The following is a 22,190-nucleotide window of genomic DNA, read 5'->3' as shown; positions in this document are numbered from 1 at the left end:
TAGCACAAACTAAGGTTGTATTCCCTGGAATTTAAAAGATTATGGTGATTTGATTGACGTTTTGAAGATATTAAGGGGAACTGGTAGGGTCGATAGAGAGAAACTATTTCCGCTGGTTGGGGAGTCTAGGACGAGGGGACATAGCCTAAAAATTAGAGCCAGGACTTTCACGAGTGAAGTTACGAAACACTTCTACATGCAAAGGGTGGTAGAAGTTTGGAACTCTATTCTGCAAACCGCAGTTGATGCTAGCTCAGTTGTTCATTTTAAATCTGAGATGAATAGATTTTTGTTAACCAAAGTTATAAAGGGGTATGGGACTACGGCAGGTTTATGGAGTTAGGTCACAGGTCATCCATGATATCATTGAATGACGGAACAGGCTCGAGGGGCTAAATGGCCTTCTCCTGTTCCTTTGTTCATCGGCCTCATTCTGAAAATGTCACCCTTTATCTTTATCTCCAACCAGCAGCAGCCTGTTCAGTTAGCCTCAGGGAGGAATTAATCTGCAGCATTTGTTTGTCCATTAACACTAATTAACAAAAATTAGTGTTATATTTGGTATGTTTTTTGGTAAAAGATCGATATCAACTCTAGCTTTTGTATTTGGATTTCCCTCTCCTTATCTCCCCCTTTTTCTATTTGTTTCTCCCTCCTTCTCATCTCTCTCATTTTGTAATTTCCTTTCTTTCTCCTTTTCACATTTTCTGTTTCCTCCCGACCTAATCCTCTCATCGCTCTCATTTTTCGACTTACTATTTTAGTCTCTATCAAATTTCTCATTTTTCTGTTCCATTTTTCTCTCTCCTTCTTACTCTTTTCATTCTCCACTTTCCTTTTCCTCTGCAGAACAACTTTTCCATTTCCCTGATCTCTCCATCTCATCCTGCTCCTTTCCCACTGAGCTTTTCCATCCCCCATATCACCCATTTTTTTAGTTTGCCTTCCTTCTACCCAAATCCTCCATGTCTCATCTCCTTCTGTTCTTTCTCCTTCTCAGTTTTTTTCTTCTGCTTATTTTTTCTCTCCTCAACTCTCATTTTTCAATTTCCATTCATCTCATCGTAATTCTAACTACCTTTTTTGATTTTCTCTTTTCTCTCCCTCTCATACCTATTTTCGATTGACCGATTCCTCTCCTTATCTCCCTCATTTTCCACTTACAATTTCCTTTCCTGCTCATCCTCTTTTTTGTCTTGCCTTTACTCTCCTGATCTCTCTCAATTTTCCATTTCCTCTTTTTTCTCTCCCCATCTCCTCCATTTTCTCTTTAGCTTTCCCTCTCCTGAAATCCTGTCATTCTAAATTCTTTCATTTTTCTATTTTACACCTTCTTAGTGCTTCCAGTTTCGTCTTACAACTTTTCTCTTCCCACACTCCATTTTCGATTTCCCTATTCCTCTCCATATCGTGCCTCTCACTTTCATACAATCATAGAATGATACAGGACAGAAGGAGGCCAATCGGCCTATCGTGCCTGTGCCGGCTCTTTGAAAGACCTATACAATTAGTCCCACTCCCCGGATCTTTCCCCGTAGCACTGCAAATTTTTACCCTTCAAATAATTATCCAATTCCCTTTTGAAGGTTATTATTGAATCTGCTTCCGCCACCCGTTCAGACAGTGCATTCCAGACCATAACTCACTCATGTCGCCCTGGATCTTTTGCCAATTACCTTAAATCTGTGTCCTCTTGTTAACGATTCTCCTGCTACTGGAAACAGTTTCTCCTTATTTATTCTATCAAAACCCATCATGATTTTGAACACCTCGATCAAATCTCCCTTTAACATTCTCTACTCTAAGGAGAACAACCCCAGTTTCTGTAGTCTCTCCATGTAATTGCAGTCTTTCATCCCTGGCACCATTCTAGTAAATCTCCTCTGCACCCTCTCTCAGGCCTTGACATCCTTCCTAAAGTGTGATGCCCACAATACACCATCAGGGGCCTGACCAGTGTTTTGCACAGGTTCATCATAACTTCCTTGCTTTTGCACTAAATGCCTCTGTGTATAAAGCCAAGGACACCATATGCCTTTTTAACAGCCACCGTAAAAGACACCCCCAAGTCTCTCTGTTCCTGCACCCCCTTTAAAATTGGACCATTTAGTTTATATTGTCTCTCCTCATTCTTCCAACCAAAGTGAATCACTTCACACTTCTCTGCGTTAAATTTCATCTGCCATGTGTCTGCCCATTTCAGCCTGTGTCCTGAATTCTGTTACCATCCACCTCACCGTTTACTACATATCTGAGTTTCATGTCATCTGCAAGCTTTGAAATTATGCCATGTATACCCAAATCCAGGTCATTAATATATATATAAAAAGACAGTGTCCTATTACTGACCCCCTGGGGGGCATCACTGTATACTTCCCTCCAGTCTGAAAAACAACCATTCACCACTACTCTGCTTTCTGTCCCCGAGGCAATTTTGTATCCATGCTGCTACTGTCCCTTTAATCCCATAGGTCTAATTTTGCGAACAATTCTATTATGTGGTACTTTATCAAATGCCTTTTGAAAGTCCGTATACACAACATCAACTGCACTACCCTCATCAACCCTCTCCGTTACTTCATCAAAGAACTCAATCAAGTTAGTCAAACACGATTATCCTTTAACAAATCCGTGCTGACTGACATACCCTCCATTTTGTAATCCTTTATTTTTTTCCTTCTCATTAATCTTATTTTCTGTCGATCATTTCCTCTCCTCTCAATTTTCTATTTCCCTATTTCTCTCCTACTTTGCCATTCTCATTTTCTGCATACCAATTAGAATCATAGAATGGTTACAGCATGAAAGGAGGCCATTCAGCCCATTGAGTCCACGCCGGCTCTATGCACGAGCAATCCAGCGAGTCTCACTCCCCTGCCCCATCCCTGCAGCCCTGCATATTTTTTCGTTTCAAGTATTTATACAGTTCCCTTTTAAAGGCCACGATTGAATTTGCCTCCAACACTCACTCGAGCAGTGCATTCCAGATCCCAACCACAAGCTACATAAAAAAGTTTTTCCTCATATCACCATTGGTTCTTTTACGAATCACCTTAAATCTATTCCCTCTGGTTCTCTAACCTTTTTTTCATTCATTCATGGGATGTGGGCATCGCTGGCGAGACCGGCATTTATTGCCCATCCCTAATTGCCCTTGAGAAGGTGGTGGTGAGCTGCCTTCTTGAACCGCTGCAGTCCGTGTGGTGAAGGTTCTCCCACAGTGCTGTTAGGAAGGGAGTTCCAAGATTTTGACCCAGTGACGATGAAGGAACGGCGATATATTTCCAAGTCGGGATGGTGTGTGACTTGGAGGGGAACCTGCAGGTGGTATTGTTCCCATGTACCTGCTGCTCTTGTCCATCTAGGTGGTAGAGGTCGCAGGTTTGGGAGGTGCTGTCGAAGAAGCCTTGGCGAGTTGCTGCAGTGCATCCCGTGGATGGGACACACTGCAGCCACCGTGCGCCGCTGGTGAAGGGAGTGAATGTTTAGGGTGGTGGATGGGGTGCCAATCAAGCGGGCTGCTTTGTCCTGGATGGTGTCGAGCTTCTTGAGTGTTGTTGGAGCTGCACTCATCCAGGCAAGTGGAGAGTATTCCATCACACTCCTGACTTGTGCCTTGTAGATGGTGGAAAGGCTTTGGGGAGTCACTTGCCGCAGCATACCCAGCCTCTGACATGCTCTTGTAGCCACAGTATTTATATGGCTGGTCCAGTTAAGTTTCTGGTCAATGGTGACCCCCAGGATGTTGATTGTGGGGGATTCGGCGATGGTAATGTCGTTGAATGTCAAGGGGAGGTGGTTCGACTCTCTATTGTTGGAGATGGTCATTGCCTGGCAGTTGTCTGCATCTTATCAGCCCAAACCTGGATGTTGTCCAGGTCTTGCTGCATGCGGACTCGGACTGCTTTATTATCTGAGGGGTTGCGTATAGAATTGAACACTGTGCAATCATCAGCGATCATCCCCATTTCTGACCTTATGATGGAGGGAAGGTCATTGATGAAGCAGCTGAAGATGGTTGGGCCGAGGACAATGCCTTGAGGAACTCCTGCAGCAATGTCCTGGGGCTGAGATGATCGGCCTCCAACAACCACTACCATCTTCCTTTGTGCTAGGTTTGACTCCAGCCACTGGAGAGTTTTCTCCCTGATTCCCATTGATTTCAATTTTACAAGGGCTCCTTGGTGCCACACTTGGTCAAATGCTGTCTTGATGTCAAGGGCAGTCACTCTCACCTCACCTCTGGAATTCAGCTCTTTTGTCCATGTTTGGACCAAGGCTGTAATGAGGTCTGGAGCCGAGTGGTACTGGCGGAACCCAAACTGAGCATCGGTGAGCAGGTTATTGGTGAGTAAGTGCCGCTTGATAGCACTGTCGATGACATCTTCCATCACTTTGCTGATGATTGAGAGGAGACTGATGGGGCGGTAATTGGCTGGATTGGATTTGTCCTGCTTTTTGTGGACAAGACATATCTGGGCAATTTTCCACATTGTCGGGTGGATGCCAGTGTCATAGCTGTACTGGACCAGCATGGCTAGAGGCGCAGCTAGTTCTGGAGCACAAGTCTTAAGCACTACAGCCGAGATGTTGTCGGGGCCCATAGCCTTTGCTGTATCCAGTGCCTCAGCCGTTTCTTGACATCACGTGGAGTGAAATGAATTGGCTGAAGACTGGCTTCTGTGATGATGGGGATATAAGGAGGCGGCCAAGATGGATCATCCACTCGGCACTTCTGGCTGAAGATGGTTGCAAACGCTTCAGCCTTGTCTTTTGTACTCACGTGCTGGACTCTGCCATCATTGAGGATGGGGATGTTCACAGAGCCTCCTCCTCCCTTTAGTTGTTTAATTGTCCACCACCATTCAGGACTGGATGTGGCAAGACTGCAGAGCTTTGATCTGATCCGTTGGTTGTGGAATCTCTTAGCTCTGTCTGTAGCATGTTGCTTCCGCTGTTTAGCATGCATGTAATCCTGAGTTGTAGCTTCACCAGGTTGGCACCTCATTTTTAGGTACACCTGGTGCGGCTCCTGGCATGCCCTTCTACACTTTTGTGTATGGCTGTCTCAGGATATGTGTAGACCCCCAGTATGCAAATACCAAGTGTCACTACATGCTGGTTTTCTGCCTGTCCAACACAGTGAGAAGGATTGGCCACGGTGGCCAAGCAGGTGCAGGACGTCCCGTTCAGCTGGACCGTCCCCTCTCCCACCTGCCCCAGGTGGAGAAGTTCCTGTGGAGGAACCCCTTCGATCACAAGGCCATCAGACAGTGGTCAACATAAAACGTTCTCAGAGTCCTGCAAGGAACTGAGAGGTGGACTCGATCGGTTTCTTCCCCGACCAGACGGTGGTGGAAACTGACCACAGGCACCAGGATGTAGCCTGGATGGTGGTTAGAAAGACCCTCCCAATGCGCTCCTTCCAACACGCACGCAACCTCAGTGTTACCGCGAGCTGCCCTCGAGGCTGTGCTGGTGATGAAACCGTCATCCACCTCCTGGTGGGCTTCCCCCTTGTGCAGAGGGTGTGGAGAGAGATGCGCTGGTATCTGTCCCGGTTCATCCCCAACAGTTCGGTAACACAGGACGCTGTGCTCTACGGACTGTTCCACAGGAAAGATATCACTTGCGACTGGAAGTCCATCAACTCGGTGAAGGAGGCCCTTTGGTCCGCACGAAACATACTGGTCTTCCAGCTGAAGGAGCTGTCCAAGACTGAGCGTTGCCGACTGGCACACTCCAAGGTCCAGGAGTACATGCTGCGGGACGCACTGAGGCGAGGTGCAGCCTACGCAAAGGCTCTATGGGGAAAGGCCACCGTGTAAGGCCATCCGACCTTGTATTATTCACCATGAGTCATAAGAAATACTGTGTTTGAATTGTAATAATGAGATCGCTTTGTGTACTATCTATCTGTGGTGTTCTTGGTTTGAAATGTACTGTTTTGGAATTGTGATATTTACTTTGAAATGTGTGTACCTTTTAAATTCTAATGAAATAAAGTATATTTTGAAATTTAAAAGATGCAATCCATAACAATGACCCAGGGTTATTTGGTGCACTATTCTGTTCTGGTTCTGGCAGTGCCCAGTGTGTGCTTGTACCACTATCTGTAACGAGAACAGAAGGTACATTTATGAGTACATTAGTACACCTTGCTACTTTACAATTGCCTTTGAAAGTAACGATGTGGAACACTGAAGACCATCATGTTCAGTTCTCACCAGATCTGAAGACAGGATCATATTGGAACATATGAGCTGCCATGTGCCCTCCTCCCACATCAAAAGGAATGTCTTTGACTGTCTCGAACATCTTCTGCTGGTTGTCAGGGATTTCACTGTATTGCTCTCCCCACCAGTACCACTGTAGGCCCTGTTGTTGCAGACCACCTTATTGTCCAAAAGTGACCTGAGCAGACAATATTGGCTGTGGTCATTCTGCACTCATCATGTGATGCTGCATTAGCTTCCATGTACTGTCATGGCTGCATGATGCAAATGTTAGAGACGCATTTCTTTAAATAAAAAGCACCAGCACCATTGTGAAATCTTTTACATAATTATATTAGTGTCAATACAGTGCTAAGTATGACTACTACGGACTGATTTTAAAAATGCACGTTCTCAGTGGGGAATCTCACCCACTAGAAGTTCATATTGGGACATCGTGGGGCACTGTCCACACTTTTCCATCAATTAAAATTTGCTCGCTGGGAGTTCACATCTAGTGAAATCCGGGTGATTGAACAGCTTGTTAACGACTTGGGCAATTTCAAAATGAGCCTCAGTGCCGGCATGTGTTGATTGGACAGTTATGGCAGGACACGATAATTGAATTTGTGAGGCACGAAACTGACTGGAGGAAACCCAGGTGAAGCCTCCAGTTTGACAGACAGGTGCTCCTCACGAACAGAGATAAGTGAACTTTGATACTGATTTGTAAAGGAGGAAAATATGGTCATTTGTGTTTGACAGTAAAGAAAGTTCCTGGATGCCAATTTGCCATCTTCACAATTCACTGCCACAGTTCTGAAGACTCTCGAGTGGTTGGAGTCATACCGAGCATAAAGGAAGATGGTAGTGGTTGTTGGAGGCCAATCAGCTCAGCCCCAGGACATTGCTGCAGCAGTTCCTCAGGGCAGTATCCTAGGCCCAACCATCATCAGCTGCTTCACCAATGACCTTCCCTCCATCATAAGGTCAGAAATGGGGATGTTCGCTGATGATTGCACAGTGTTCAGTTCCATTCGTAACCCCTCAGATAATGAAGCAGTCCGAGCCCGCATGCAGCAAGACCTGGACAACATCCAGGCTTGGGCTGATATGTGGCAAGAGACACTCGCGCCAGACAAGTGCCAGGCAATGACCATCTCCAACAAGAGAGAATCTAACCACCTCCCCTTGACATTCAATGGCATTATCATTGCCAAATCCCCCACAATCAAGATCCTGGGGGTCACCATTGACCAGAAAGTTAACTGGACCAGCCACATAAATACTGTGACTGCAAGAGCAGGTCAGAGGCTGGGTATTCTGAGGCAAGTGACTCACCTCCTGACTCCCCAAAGCCTTTCCACCATCTACAAGGCACAAGTCAGGAGTGTGATGGAATACTCTCCACTTGCCTGGATGAGTGCAGCTTCAACAACACTCAAGAAGCTCGACACCATCGAGGACAAAGCAGCCCGCTTGATTGGCGCCCCATCCACCACCCTAAACATTCACTCCCTCCAGCACCAGCGCACAGTGGCTGCAGTGTGTACCATCCACAGGATGCACTGCAGCAACTCGCCAAAGCTTGTTCGCCAGCACCGACCAAACCCGCGACCTCTACCACCTAGAAGGACAAGGGCAGCAGGCACATGGGAACACCACCACCTGCACGTTCCCCTCCAAGTCACACACCATCCCGACTTGGAAATATATCGCCGTTCATTCTTTGTCGCTGGGTCAAAATCCTGGCTCTCCCTTCACCACAAGGACTGCAGCGGTTTAAGAAGGCGGCTCACCACCACCTTCTCAAGGGCAATTAGGGATGGGCAATAAATGCTGGCCTCGCCAGCGACGCCCACATCCCATGAACGAATAAAAAAAATGATGGAGGGATTGCAGCATAACCAGTGAAATTTTCACATATACTTTATTATATTCTGAATTTAATTCACTTCACCTCACAATGAGACCTAAAGTTTCAAATACGAAAGTGTAAGTACAGGTAAATAAAGCCTTAAAAAGGCCAATAGCACTTTGGGCTTTATAATTAGGGGCATTGAGCACAAGATTAAATAAGTAATTCTAAATTTGTACAAACTCTGTTTAGGCCACAGTTAGAGTACTGTGTGTAGTTTATAGAAAGGATGTTAAAGCCAGAGAGAACATACAGCATAGATTCACCAGGATGATGCCAGGGATGGGAAACTGTGGCTATGAGGAGAGGCTTGAGGGACAGGGATTGTTCCCACTGGAGCAGTGAAGGGCAAGAGGAGATTTAATAGACGTTTTTAAAATTATGAAGGGTTTTTATAGAGTGACTATTTCCTCTGATTGGGGAGTCAGTGATGAGGGGGGTCATCAATTGAAAATTGTCACTAAGACAGTGAGAAGACAGGGTGGGGAATGTTCTTTGTATTGAGACAGAGACCATCGTATCTTTTAAGGGAAAATGTGGTACATATTTGGAGCAGAGGTAGATACAGGTCTATGGGGAAAGTGCTGGGCACTGGGGTTAATTTGGGGCTGTTCTAGCAGAGAGCCTGGCACAGACACAATGGACCAAACGGCCTTTTTTTGTGCGGTAAATATCTATGATTCTATGGTATTAATAACTACCTAAGCAATATAGTGCTGCTCTGGTAGTTAAAAGGAGAACCAGCAGAACTACAGCAAATGATGAAACCACCATATGTGCAATCGATTTAAGAAAAATTGTGTGACTTGTAGCAATAACATGATAACAGAATTATAGGAAGGAGAAAAGATCGGAACGAACACAAAGAAAAGGAGAGAGCAACGGGGAAAAGGGTGGAATAAAAGGTGACGAGTTAGGGGTCAGAAGAGATTGTGGGGCCCGAGCACAAGTCAAAGATAAAAACAGAGGACGGAGTATACGATGGGGGAGTGGGAAAAAGGAAAATGGGAACAGGAGAAAAATGTTTCTAAAGTGATATAAAAGTAACTAATTGAATAGTGGGAGAATTGAAAGAAGTTACATTAAAACTATAGTCAAAAATGGAAAATGAAAGGTAGAAGGGAAAATGACAAAGTGGAGAGAGGACGGGAGGAGATCAGGAGATTGCTGAATGCTGCACTTTCCATTCATTTCCTAAACTGTAAATGTAATAATGAGAGCGGGGAGTGTAGCGACGAGTAATTCAGGAGTCCAATCTGAAGCGTTGCAAGAATCTCCGAGGTCGTCGGAGAGAGGGAGGAACAAGTTCCTTTTTTAAAATAGTGATGAGTCAGAGCAAAGGAGGAAGAAACAGGTATAAAAGGGAGAGAGGGAACAGAGACATGCAGAAGTCGGGGACAGGAGAGAGAGAGAGTCAGACCAATATAGACATCTAATCATCTGGGAGTTAGGGACAGTGAAATACATTGAGATCAGGAAAAAAAGACAGCAACAGTCTGAGCACCAGGAGCAGCAAGTGAGGAGAACACTTACTGTTAGTTTTAGAGTAGCCCAGGCTGAACACTCGTGAGCTGAGATGAAGAGTCTCCTGTGTGTTTTGGTAATCAACATGTTCCTCACCTCCTTTCCCACTTCTGTCTTGTCGCAGACTTTCAAGAGCGGGGAATCAGGTGTCAAACTGTGCGACCGGGAGTTCATCAAAGCCGTGGTCTTTACTTGTGGAGCTTTACGCTGGAAGAGGCTTCTCGATAACCAAAACGGTGAGTATTTTTTTATTCGTTCATGGGATGTGGGCGTCGCTGGCGAGGCCGGCATTTATTGCCCATCCCTAATTTCCCTCAAGAAGGTGGTGGTGAGCCGCCTTCTTGAGCCGCTGCAGTCCGTGTGGTGACGGTTCTCCCACAGTGCTGTTAGGAAGGGAGTTCCAGGATTTTGACCCAGCGACAATGAAGAAACTGCGATATATTTCCAAGTCGGGATGGTGTGTGACTTGGAGGGGAACGTGCAGGTGGTGTTGTTCCCATGTGCCTGCTGCTATTGTCCTTCTAGGTGGTCGAGGTCGTGGGTTTGGGAGGTGCTGTCGAAGAAGCCTTGGCGAGTTGTTGCAGTGCATCCTGTGGATGGTACACACTGCAGCCACAGTGCGCCGGTGGTGAAGGGAGTGAATGTTTGGGGTGGTGGATGGGGTGCCAATCAAGCGGGCTGCTTTATCTTCGATGGTGTCGAGCTTCTTGAGTGTTTTTGGAGCTGCACTCATCCAAGCAAGTGGAGAGTATTCCATCACACTCCTAACTTGTGCCTTGCAGATGGTGGAAAGGCTTTGTGGAATCAGGAGGTGAGTCACTCGCCGCAGAATACCCAGCCTCTGACCTGCTCTCGTAGCCACATTATCTATATGGCTGGTCCAGTTAAGTTTCTGGTCAATGGTGACCCCCAGGTTCTTGATGGTGGGGGATTCGGCGATGGTAATGCCGTTAAATGTCAAGGGGAGGTGGTTAGACTCTCTCTTGTTGGAGATGGTCATTGCCTGGCACTTATCTGGCGCGAATGTTACTTGCCACTTATAAGCCCATGCCTGGATGTTGTCCAGGTCTTGCTGCATGCGGGCTCGGACTGCTTCATTATTTGAGGGGTTACGAATGGAACTGAACGCTGTGCAATCATCAGCGAACATCCCCATTTCTGACCTTATGATGGAGGGAAGGTCATTGATGAAGCAGCTGAAGATGGTTGGGCCTAGGACACTGCCCTGAGGAACTGCTGCAGCAATGTTCTTGGACTGAGATGATTGGCCACCAACAACCACTGCCATCTTCCTTTGTGCGAGGTATGACTCCAGCCACTGGAGAGTTTTCCCCCTGATTCCCATTGACTTCAATTTTACTAGGGCTCCTTGGTGCCACACTCGGTCAAATGCTGCCTTGATGTCAAACTCCATTTACTGTGTCCGTGTCCAAAAAACAATCCAAGTTAAGCGTTAGAAATCGAGAGGTTATAGTGTTATTGATGGAGGCTCTCACTGAGCCAGGGATATAGTGATCATATTAGGTTTATTGTAACTGGAATATCCATCTTCCTATTTATATGTAGAGGCAAACCCCTGAAAGTTCACCGGGAGCATGAAAACTGAATTTATATTAGAAAATGTTTATTTCAACTTTATTTGCGAGGAGCAGCCTTTCTTTTCGACCTTGAGGGGAGAAACGTGTGTATTATAAGATTATTGTTAATATATGTTATGATGTAAAACGTCTGCGGACTGCAGTCAGCATCAGACAAGGGTGAGTAGAAATGTTGGAAATACAGAGCGGCTCAGTGATCATCTGAAGGACAAGTTAACGTGAGACTCGTTGTCAGGACCATTATTTTCAGGTGAGAACCGCTGTCTTTCGGATGCTGACTGACCTGATGTTCATTTCCAGGACTTTCTCTTCTTATTTCAGATTGTCCAGCAGTGTCAATGACTCTTTTATCTGTAGCTCTGAGTGGGTAAAGTTGGGTGCAGTCACCTGGAGGAGGTCTCACCCAGCAGTTACTGTTTATTTGGAGCTAGACCATCGCCTGACTCTGTGATGAAGCAAGGCTTCCCATCATGGAGGAGGTATCCTGGGTAAATGCTGGCATCACCACACGTCCTGATCATATTTTAATGGAATCTCACAGTGCTTTTAGGGCGCTATTTTTGTTTAGTGCGAACATCATTTATTTAAACACTTCACACTTTCCACCTCTTTTCTGATTAACTTTTTAGAATTACCGACCCTAATTATTGTTTAGAGATGTGACTATACTTCAGGTACAGCTCACAGACCAGCACCTGTAAAGTGTGATGCACAACTGGAAGACTTGAATTATGCTTCATCTGACCCTCTGCCCAGTCAGTGCCCGCAGGCATGAAGATGCAGAATTCTGCTCGCTGACTGGTTGTACTTTTAATGTCAGCAGAGAAAAGGCTGATGAGAATGTTGATTCATTCCCAGTACTGCAAAGATTCAAATTTCAGTTTAAGAAGCCATAGAGTGCACTGCCTGAGAACTGGTCAAACTCAGCCTGACACGACACTGGAGTTATACTGCACCTGGTGTGAAGCCCAAGTGGTGTGAGACTACCTTCTGGAGATGGTCTCATATCTGTTGCCTTTGATATACTGCCTTGGATGGGGAACACAACTCCTGAGTTATACTTCCAGTTTCAGTGCGCTGTGTATCCAAAACCGCCTTGCATAGGTGTAAAGGTGGTACAATGACACAGTTAAAGGGACATCTGTCATTCTAAGCAGCAATCGGAAAGGAAGGTCAATAGCATAAAGATTTTAATTTAAAACAATATATATTTCCACTGACTTGTAAACCACTGATTTATTTCACGAACAATTCCCATTTGAAGCACTGGGGGTGGAGGGGGGGTGGGGGCGGTGGGTGGCAGGCCAGCAGAACATGTCTAAGATTAGGCTATTGGTAGAATACCTGAGTAGATGCATGACGAAGGAGGCCAACAGAATATAATCGACCTGACAAAATTCCAGCATGTCATCCTTGAATGTGGAGGATGGTGTCAGATGAGGCAATCGCTGGCCCATAGTGAGTATGACCTAGCAAATTTATTATTGGTAATTATCAGCATTTCACCGATATCAAACTGCACTGGGATGGCATCAGCTTATCGAAGTTATTTTCTGTTTTACCTTCTTTCCGGATCAGGATCCTGGAAATAAGGATAGAGATGAATGGTTTGAGAAATTGTTTTTGAAGGGGATGGCTAAGAAAAGACAACAAACTGGATTGGAAAACGATGAATCAAAACAAGGTTCTGGTATAGATTCAGAAGTCTGAAGTGCACGAACTGATTCCAGGACTAGTGGCCGAATCCCATTCTGCAAATAGCTATTAATAATAGTTTGACCGTGCGTAATGTATTGACAAAAGAGCAGAATTTCCAGCTGTCAAGCAGGGGAGAGAAACTCACAAATCAAAAATTACAAACATGTAATTCCTATCGGCAGGGTGGGGTGGGGGAGGGGGGCGGTGGGTGACGGGAGAAAAAGAGAGCAACAGTCCAAGAGTTAGAGAAAAACAAATCTGCCAATAGACAAAAATGTTTCCCTAAACACATCAGAATGGGTAAGTTCTCTCATGAGGTCGCTCCCCTCCAGAATTGCTGATCCACTGACTGGTGCTTTCATCAACTTTCTGTCACAACTGCAGTGTAGAACTGTTCAACTGATTGACCAGACATTGATTACCCACTCGGGATAGTTGTCAATTATTTCTCTGACTACGTATGCAACAATGTATACTTAAACAACTATATCCGCGCAGTCCGTATACAGTGGAGTACATTAAAGCAGAGGACTTTTGAGAGTCCAGAGGCTGGAACATTCCTCTGCCCGAGACAGAGGAGCGCAGGTGAAAGCCTCCTGCAGTCGGGACAGAGGGAAGGAAAATAAAAGCAATTTCAATAACCTATTAGTGATGACAGGTGGAGTTTTATTTCTGTTCCAGATCCCTTCCAGACCTCATCTGATAAGGACTACTTCAAGGAGATGGACAACATGAAGAAGATTCAGAGGATGTTTGACAATGACAGGAACCAGCAACTTGAACCATCTTTTGCAGAGCAAGTGTTCGACGATTACTACAACCAGTATGAGCAGATACCAGATGATTTCAGTGAGTACATCCGCCAGATTGAGGGAGGCAGCAATAAAGACCGGGCATTTGCATCGTCACTGATGCAACATCTACCCTGGGCCAGATCCTTCAGGATGAAAAGGGATGGATCGGCAGAAATGTTAAGAAGATGCTGCACTTCTGGCTGCACCAAAAAGGATATCAGCACCTTCTGCTGAAAACTGTACATCTCTATTTATAGAATATTCTACACACATGGACTCTGTTTAAGTAAGATTGTAAAATGTGTAGTCTATTAAACATCTCACAAAATGTGAAATAACGCAAACGTAATTTACATGTCATTCCTCGTATGGTTTATGGTCTATGTGACGGACTTGTGATAGTCATCCTGAAACTCTTACAACAAATAAAAAAAATTGCAGCTGTAAAGGTTTCAACTTTTCATTTCTTGTGAAAATTATTTTTTGTAAATAGTTTATTTTGTTTGTTAACAAATATTTTAGTCTATTTCCCAATGGTCTCCACACACTATCACTCATCCCCATGAGTAACCTCTGGGGTGAGATTCAAAAAGCATCCAATCAAGGCGAATTTAGTATGTATTGATGATCACAGGTATAAGCTTTACCTTATATAAAACCATATTAGCTGGTATAATAAAATATATATGGTAATGACTTCCTCCTGATAGGCAACATTAAATAGGGGTAAATTTAAGATCATACACAATTTTCCAAATCCAATCCTTTACAACAACAACTTGCATTGAAATAGCACCTTTAACATAATAAAACAAACACAAGGCACTGTATTATTTATTAATTTAAAGGCATCATCACACCACTTGTGAAAAGGGTTTAATCTGATAACTGTTGCTTAGCTGCAGAGGTGCTCCGCTGTGCGACGAGCTCTTCAAAATATAAACTGAAAACATTCCTTTATTTTGTTCCGATGCATCAAATGATGTTGAACCCAGAAAAACTACTGCAACTAAACACAGAAACATAGAAAATAGGAGCAAGAGTAGGCCACTCGGCCCTGCGGGCCTGCTCTGCCATTCAAAATGATCATGACTGATCGTCTAACTTTGTACCCTGTTCCCGCTTTTTCCCCAGATCCCTTGATCCCTTTAGCATTAAGAAATATTTCTATCTCCTTCTTGAATACATCTAATGACTTGGCCTCCACTGCCTTCTGTGGTGGAGAATTCCACAGGTTCACCACCCTCTGAGTGAAGAAATTTCTCCTCATCTCGGTTCGAAATGGCATACCCCATATCCTGAGACTGTGACCTCTGGTTCTGGACTCCCCAGCCATCGGGAACATCCTCCCTGCATCTAGTCTGACTAGTCCTGTTAGAATTTTATATTTTTCGATGAGATCACCTCTCGTTCTTCTAAACTCGAGTGAATATAGGCCTAATCGTCCCAATCTCTCCTAATACGTCAGTCCTGCCATCCCAGGAATCAGTCTGGTAAACCTTCGTTGCACTCCCTCCATGGCAAGGACCAAAACTGCACACAATACTCCAGATGTGGTCTCACCAAGGCCCTGTATAACTGCAGTAAGACATCCCTGCTGCTGTACTCAAATCCTCTTGCAATGAAGGCCAACATACCATTCGCCTTCCCAACTGCTTGCTGCAACTGAATGCTCGCTTTCAGCGACTGGTGTACAAGGACATCCAGGTCTCGTTGCATCTCCCCTTTTCCCAATCTATCACCAGTCAGATAATAATCTGCCTTTCTGTTTTTACAACCAAAGTGGATAACCTCACATTTATCCTCATTATGCTGCATCTGCCATGTTCTTGCCCACTCACCCAACTTGTCTAAATCACATTGGAGCCTCTTTGCATCCTCCTCACAGCCCACATTCCACTCCAGCTTTGTGTCGTCTCCAACTTGGAAATGTTACATTTAGTTCCTTCATTCAAATCATTGATATATATTGTGAATAGATGGGGCCCAAGCACTGATCCCTGCGGTACCCCACTAGTCACAGCCTGCTCCCCGGAATAAGACCCGTTTATTCCTACTTTCTGTTTCCTGTCTGTCAACCATGCCAGTATATTCCCCCCAATCCCATGTGCTTTAATCTTGCACACTAACCTCTTGTGTCGGACCTTATCAAAAGCCTTCTGAAAATCCAAACAGAACACATCCACTGGTTCTCCCCTATCTATTCTACGAGTTACATCTTCAAAAAACTCCAGTATATTTGTTAAGCATGATTTCCCTTTCATAAACCCATGCTGACTTTGTCCAATCCTGTTAATGCCTTCCAAGTGTTCTGTTATCACATCATTTACAATAGACTCCAGCATTTGACCCACTACTGATGTGAGGCTAACTGGTCTGTAATTCCCTGTGTTTTCTCTCCCTCCTTTTTTAAATTGTGGGATTACATTTGCCACCCTCCAATCTTTCGGGACTGTTCCAGAGTCGAAAGAATTTTGGAAGGTGTCCACCAATGCATCCATTATTTCCAGGGTCACTTCCTTTAGTACTCCAGTAAAGGGAAATAAAATTATATAAACTGAAATCGGGTACGATCAGAAAAACCTATTCCACAGTCAAAAATCAAGGCTTAGTGCAAGCATGGTTGATATGGAGCAGCTTTGTGATAGGGCACTTAAACTTCCGATTCATACCCAGTGCCTTTCATGTAGTAAAACATCCCAAGGCGCTTCACATGCGATTTATCAAACAGAATTTGACACCGAGCCACATAAAGAGATATTAGGATAGGCGACCAAATGCTTGGTCAAAGAAGTAGGTTTAAAGGAGTGTCTTAAAGGAAGTGAGAGAGGTAGAGAGGCGGAGAGGTTTAGGGAGGGAATTGTAGAGCTTAGGGCCGAGGCAGCTGAAGGCAAGGCAGGCAATGGTGAGGCGACGGAAATGCAGGATGCCCAGGAGGCCAGAATTGGAGAAGCGAAGAGATCTCAGAGGGTTGTAGCGCTGGAGGAGATTACAGAGATAGGGAGGGGCGAGGCCATGGAGGGATTTGAACAAAAGGATGAGAATTTTAAAATCGAGGCATTGCCGGACCAGGAGTCAATGTAGGTCAGTGAGCACAGGGGTGATGGGTGAAAGGGACTTGGTGCGAGTTAGGATACAGGCAGCACAAATTTTGGATGAGCTGAAGTTTATGGAGGGTGGAAGATGGGAGGCCAGCCAAGAGATCATTGTAATAGTCGAGTCTGGAGGTAACAAAGGCATGGAAGAGGGTTTCAGCAGCCGATGGGCTGAGGCATGTGCGGAGATGAGCAATATTATGAAGGTGGACGTATGGGTCTTGGTGATGGAGAGGATATGGGGTTGGAAGCTCAGCTCAGGGTCAAATAGGATGCCGAGGTTGTGAACAGTCTTGTTCAGCCTCAGGCAGTGACCAGGGAGGGGGATGGTGTTTGGAATGGAGTTTCTGGCGGGTCCCGAAGACAATGACTTCGGTCTTCCCAATATTTAATTGGAGGAAATTTCTGCTCATCCAATACTGGATATTGGTCAAGCAGCATGACAAATCAGAAGCAATAGAGGGGTCAGTAGATGTGGTGATGAGGTAGACCTAGAAGTATGTCAGTGTACATGTGGAAACTGACATTGTGTTTTTGGATGATATCGCTGAGGGGCAGCATGCAGATGAGAATTAGGAGGGGGCCAAGGATAGATCCTTAAGGTACTCCAGAAGTAGCATTGGCGGAAGAGAAGCCTTTGCAGGTTATTCTCTGGACAGACAGGAATGGAACCAAGTCACACCAAGCTGGACAAGAGAGGAGAGGCTTTGAAGGAGGATGGTGTGGTCATCCATGTCAAAGGACCCAGACAGGCCGAGAAAAGTGAGCAGGGATAATGCATCATGGGCACAGTCACGTTGTGACTTTGAGAAGGGCTGTTTCAGTGCTGTGGCAGGGGCAGAAACCTGATTGGAGAAGTTCAAACATGGAGTTGTAGGAACGATGGGGAAGGATTTGGGAGGTGATAACAGCAGGAGAACAGGCTGATTTTTTAACTTTCTTTCCTGTCAGCTGTGCTGTGGTTCACTGATAGAGTTTTATTTCTGTTCTACAGCCCTTTCAAACCTCAGTCGATAAAAACAACTTTGAGGAGATGGCTAACATGAAGAAGTCTCAGATGCTTGAAGAGGACAGGTTCCAGAAACAAGAGGCGTCTTTTGGAGAGCAACAATTTTACAGGGACGACAGTGAATATCAGCAGGTACCAGATGATTTTAATGAGTACATGTGCCAGATTGAGGGAGAATGGAGGATGAGTAGGACACTTGCATCACCACAAATGAAGCATCTCCCTTGGGCAAGGTCCCTCAGGAAGGAAAAGGAAGTGATAAAAGGAACAATGTTCGAATGCCGCAGTATCGGCTCACTGAGTTCAAGTCAGATTAAAACCATACAAACTTTACATCAATCTTTATAGAATATTCTATATCCATGGACTCAATATAATGACATTAGCGTGGTTATGTGGCTGAGCGGCCTGGATTAAGGTTCCATTCTCTGCGGGGGCATGGGTTTGAATCCCACTGCTATCAGAATTTATCACAGATATGATGGGCCGAATGGCCTCATTCTGTCCTGTATCATACTATGAAATACAACAGTGTATAAAAACCTCAGTGATGTAGAATATCAATTTAAAATAATTTACACCAAGTTGTTGTTGTAAAAATAATTTACATTTAATCTCTATATTGACCTGTGTCAAGGACATGTCGTCTCCCTGACATTCTTAATATCAAAGTATATTATTTTGCATCTTTTAATTTTTCAGACTTTTTTTGCTCACAATCCATTTTATTATTTATTAACAAATTCCTGTCTATTTTTCAGCGTTTTTCACACACTATCAATCAGGCTCCCTATATTTCTAAACAAGTTACTGCCACATGGTATTCCACTAAAACCTGGTCCATGGCTTTCTAGTTTTTGTTCAAATAGTTACAGTTTTCTTTTGAATATCGGTTCTCCAGGGTTCTGTCCTCTCCTCACTATGTTCCTTCTCAATGTCAACAATCTCTTCCACTCAGCTACAAACTATTTATTCTTGCTGCTAATTCCACTCCACACGATCAACTTCCTTTAGATTGTGCACAAAACTTTCAGACCTCGAGGTACATCACCATATTTTGATCTCTTCCATGCTTTTTGATGGGGCAGTGACAATCCAATTTCTTTCTATTCTTCAAAGATACAATTTCTTCAGTTTCCTCACAAGGACAAACAATGCCATTTATCTTTGATTGCTTTACCTTAGTCTTTCTGTCTTCATCTATTGATATTCTTGACTTCAGTATCTTTTCTGATCTCAAGTGGAAAACCCAGGCATCTCCTGCATTACAAAAACTGCCCTTTAAAAGTCAGTTTCCATTTTTGTGCTGAACATTTGTCCCCTTAGCAAGCCTTAGAACTCTAAAAGCCCAAGTCCATTCAAAACATGACTATTGCTCTCATATCGGAGAGACCTCTTCTGATACCTCACTTCCACTGTGGGATGGGATATAAAAAAGTATATCATTCTGACAGCTAATCCTTTTCTGACCACTAGCCTTCAACCTTTTACGTTCCATTGGAATCTTTCTTACCTCTCACTATTTTATCAATGTTATCATGGTCAGTGCCTCATTCAGCTTTTCTCTCCTGTTTCTCCTATACTGCAAAAGGGCACCCACCACACCCGAACTCATCCCTGCATCCATATCATGTTGAAATCAAGAATTATCACACTATTTTCATACTACCTTACCTTCCAGAATACTGAATGTTAAATCTGAAGCTAAGTGTCACTCAAACATTTCCTGACCTACCTCATTGTCACTTCTGCTCTTTTCAACCTGGGTAGTGTCTGCCTCTATATTTTCAATCCTTCACCTGGATGGAAGGGAGAAAAAACACTTAACGTACTCTGTGGTGAGACGTGGGTGGCCTCCGATTGGCATAGCCCTGGGAAACTTAGTGTATGCCAATGATGAAAGATTTAACAATACTATTAAATGAAATCATATTAGTGTACACCTACATGATGATTTCTTCATAACATACAAGATTAAGTGGAGAACACAATTAAGATCAGGCAGTTTTCCTCAAATCCAACTGAAATGTTGCTGCTATGCAGCACAATGTTTTTCAGTGAGTTAAAAGACAACATCCACACCATAGGGGCATTATTCAGAGATGTGTTCCTTTATACAATTCTTTCGAATATAAAATGAAAAATTCTAAAATTCAATTTTAGTGCATAAATTATGTTGTGTAATTAGCAGAAAGGTTCCTTGAAAAGAAATAACATTTTATAAGTTGAGAACAGATGCTGCTTTTATACTGAAAAATCAAGGCACTTAAGCTCACTGGGGTATAGTTCCTGTAAGGGTTCCTCTTGATTGTCCACCATAAATTTGTTAGAAACTCCAGAGAAATGGTGTAAATAGCCATTTGCACCATTTCTCCAGGGTTTCTGATGATCTTCCGCTGAAGCTGGACTATTTACCCCCTGATCTCCTATTAGTATCAATGCCAATAAATCTTAATTTAACATGCTGTAGAATAAACATTAAAACATGGAAGGACCATAGGCCATTCAACCCATAGGCTCAAACCAACTTATTTGATCTCTTGAGGAAAGTAACCTACTCAAACATAGGTAAAACCCCAAGAAGATCAATCTCTGTATTCTTTTTATTTCTAAGGCAATCTTCTAAAACAGGACATCTAATGGTATAATCTACTTTATTTGACACTGAACAAATACGTTCCCCAAATGACAACGTCACAGGTCCACTGGTAAGGAACCAGTGTGTTTCACAGAGCAGTTAATCACGTACAGCAACGACTGGTAGTTATAGAGCACCTTTAAAGTAATAAAACGTCCAAAGGCATTTCACTGGAGCGTTATCAAACAAAATTTGACATCGAGCCACAGCAGGAGATATTAGGACAGGTGGTCAAAGAGATAGGTTTTAAGGAGCATCTTTAAGGAGGAGAGAAAGCTGGACATGCAGAGAAGTTTAGGGAGGGAATTCCAGATCTTGGGACCTAGGCAGCTGAAGGCACGGCTGCCAATGGTGAAGCAATGAAAATCAGAGATGCGCAAATGGCCATAATTGGAGGAGCGCAGAGATCTCAGAAGGTTGTAGGGCTGGAGAACGTTACAGCGATAGGGAGGGGCGAGACCATGGAGGGATTTGAAAACAAGGATGAGAATTTTAAAATCGAGATTTTCCCGGAACAGGAGCCAATGTAGGCCAGTGAGCAAAGGGGTGATGGGTGAACGGGACTTGGTGCGAGCGAGATGTGCAGCAGTGTTTTGGATGAGCCCATGTTTATGGAGGGTGCAAAATGGAAGGCCAGCCAGGAGAGCATTGGTATAGGCAAGTCTAGAGGTAACAAAGGCAACTCATGTTGAAGTGCTACGTCTTCATGTTGGCATGAAAATGGAGAGATATCTTAATTCTACCCTATTTCCCCTGCTCACACCCTCCATTCAGTCTTCCTGGCCCCAGGTTCTGGAACTCTCTCCCAGGTTCAAAACTTCCCTGAAATCTACCTTGTCAACCATGCTTTCAGCTATTTCCTCTTATTTCCTTCCTATTTCTGATTAGGACTGCCTCTCATCAGCACTTGGGACATTTGTTACTTTAAAGACACTGTATAAATGTAAGTTGCTGTTGTCCGTGGAAAGAATTTGTTCTGCCAGCAGAAATTTTAGTGCTGTTTTTGGGTACGATACAGTGGAGAATACCAGACCAAATCATTCTCTAACCTTGTCGAAATTCCACTTTTCTTCCACAAACTGGAAGTCAACCCACTTTTAGATCCATGGCCATTATCCTAATTTTTCAGAAGATCACAACAATTTTTTAAAAACCTTTTCAACAATTGACCTTTATGTGACTCTGAAGAGTGTGACAAGTTAACTTGCTGATTGTTTTGCATTTAATATCACTGGTGATATTGGTACAACCAGAAACTGGGATTTTCTCAGACAGTGTTGTGAGAAAGCAAAGCTTACGGTGTTCACTTATAAAATTGAGAGGATGCCAGTTGAGATTTGAGAGGAGGAAGTTCGTAATTTAAAGGCCCAACATGCTTCTTCCAGACGTACGTTTGCAAACAGTTACATAAAATTACGTAGAAATCACAACATGGAAACAATCCATTCTGTTCAACCAGTCCGTCTTGGTGTGTACTCCACATGAGCAGTGGTCCTCATCCCATGTACCCGCTCAGTTCTCATGTCCCTTTATTCCCTTTTCTAACCTATTCTTTAATGTTGACATGGTCGCTGCTTCAATCACTAACTCTGGTAGTGCATTACACAGCCTCACAACTCTGTGCCAAAAAAAATGGTTTCTCCTGCTCTGTCCTAAAAATCTCGAACATTTTAATCTTATATCTTTGCCTCCTTGTTCCGG

General features: G+C 44.1%; 1 protein-coding gene across 2 annotated transcripts; it reads left to right on the top strand.

Annotated features, from left to right (window-relative positions):
* Positions 1 to 9,683: 9,683 nt before the first annotated feature.
* LOC137320604 (relaxin-3-like) lies at positions 9,684 to 13,996 on the top strand. 2 transcript variants are annotated; one of them, XM_067982288.1, is made up of 2 exons: positions 9,684 to 9,893; positions 13,635 to 13,996. In XM_067982288.1, the coding sequence occupies exons 1-2, from the start codon at positions 9,710 to 9,712 to the stop codon at positions 13,979 to 13,981; spliced, it is 531 nt and encodes a 176-aa protein (XP_067838389.1). In that variant the 5' UTR covers positions 9,684 to 9,709; the 3' UTR covers positions 13,982 to 13,996. The 2 variants fall into 2 exon arrangements, with proteins under 2 accessions (XP_067838389.1, XP_067838390.1); XM_067982289.1 differs by lacking the exon at positions 9,684 to 9,893 and adding an exon at positions 12,596 to 12,713.
* Positions 13,997 to 22,190: the final 8,194 nt, after the last annotated feature.

This window comes from Heptranchias perlo, chromosome 4 (genome assembly GCF_035084215.1).
Source record: "Heptranchias perlo isolate sHepPer1 chromosome 4, sHepPer1.hap1, whole genome shotgun sequence".
In the NCBI taxonomy this organism is placed as follows: Eukaryota; Metazoa; Chordata; class Chondrichthyes; order Hexanchiformes; family Hexanchidae; genus Heptranchias; species Heptranchias perlo.
The sequence above is the reverse complement of the archived record's forward strand: the minus strand, read 5'-3'. Positions and strand labels throughout refer to the sequence as shown.

What these genes read in the sequence shown, in the direction of transcription:
- LOC137320604 (XM_067982288.1), top strand. Translation starts at nt 9,710, where the DNA reads ATGAAGAGTCTCCTGTGTGTTTTGGTAATCAACATGTTCCTCACCTCC. An exon ending in GCTTCTCGATAACCAAAACG is followed by an intron (nt 9,894 to 13,634) that starts GTGAGTATTTTT and finishes TTTCTGTTCCAG; the next exon opens with ATCCCTTCCAGACCTCATCT.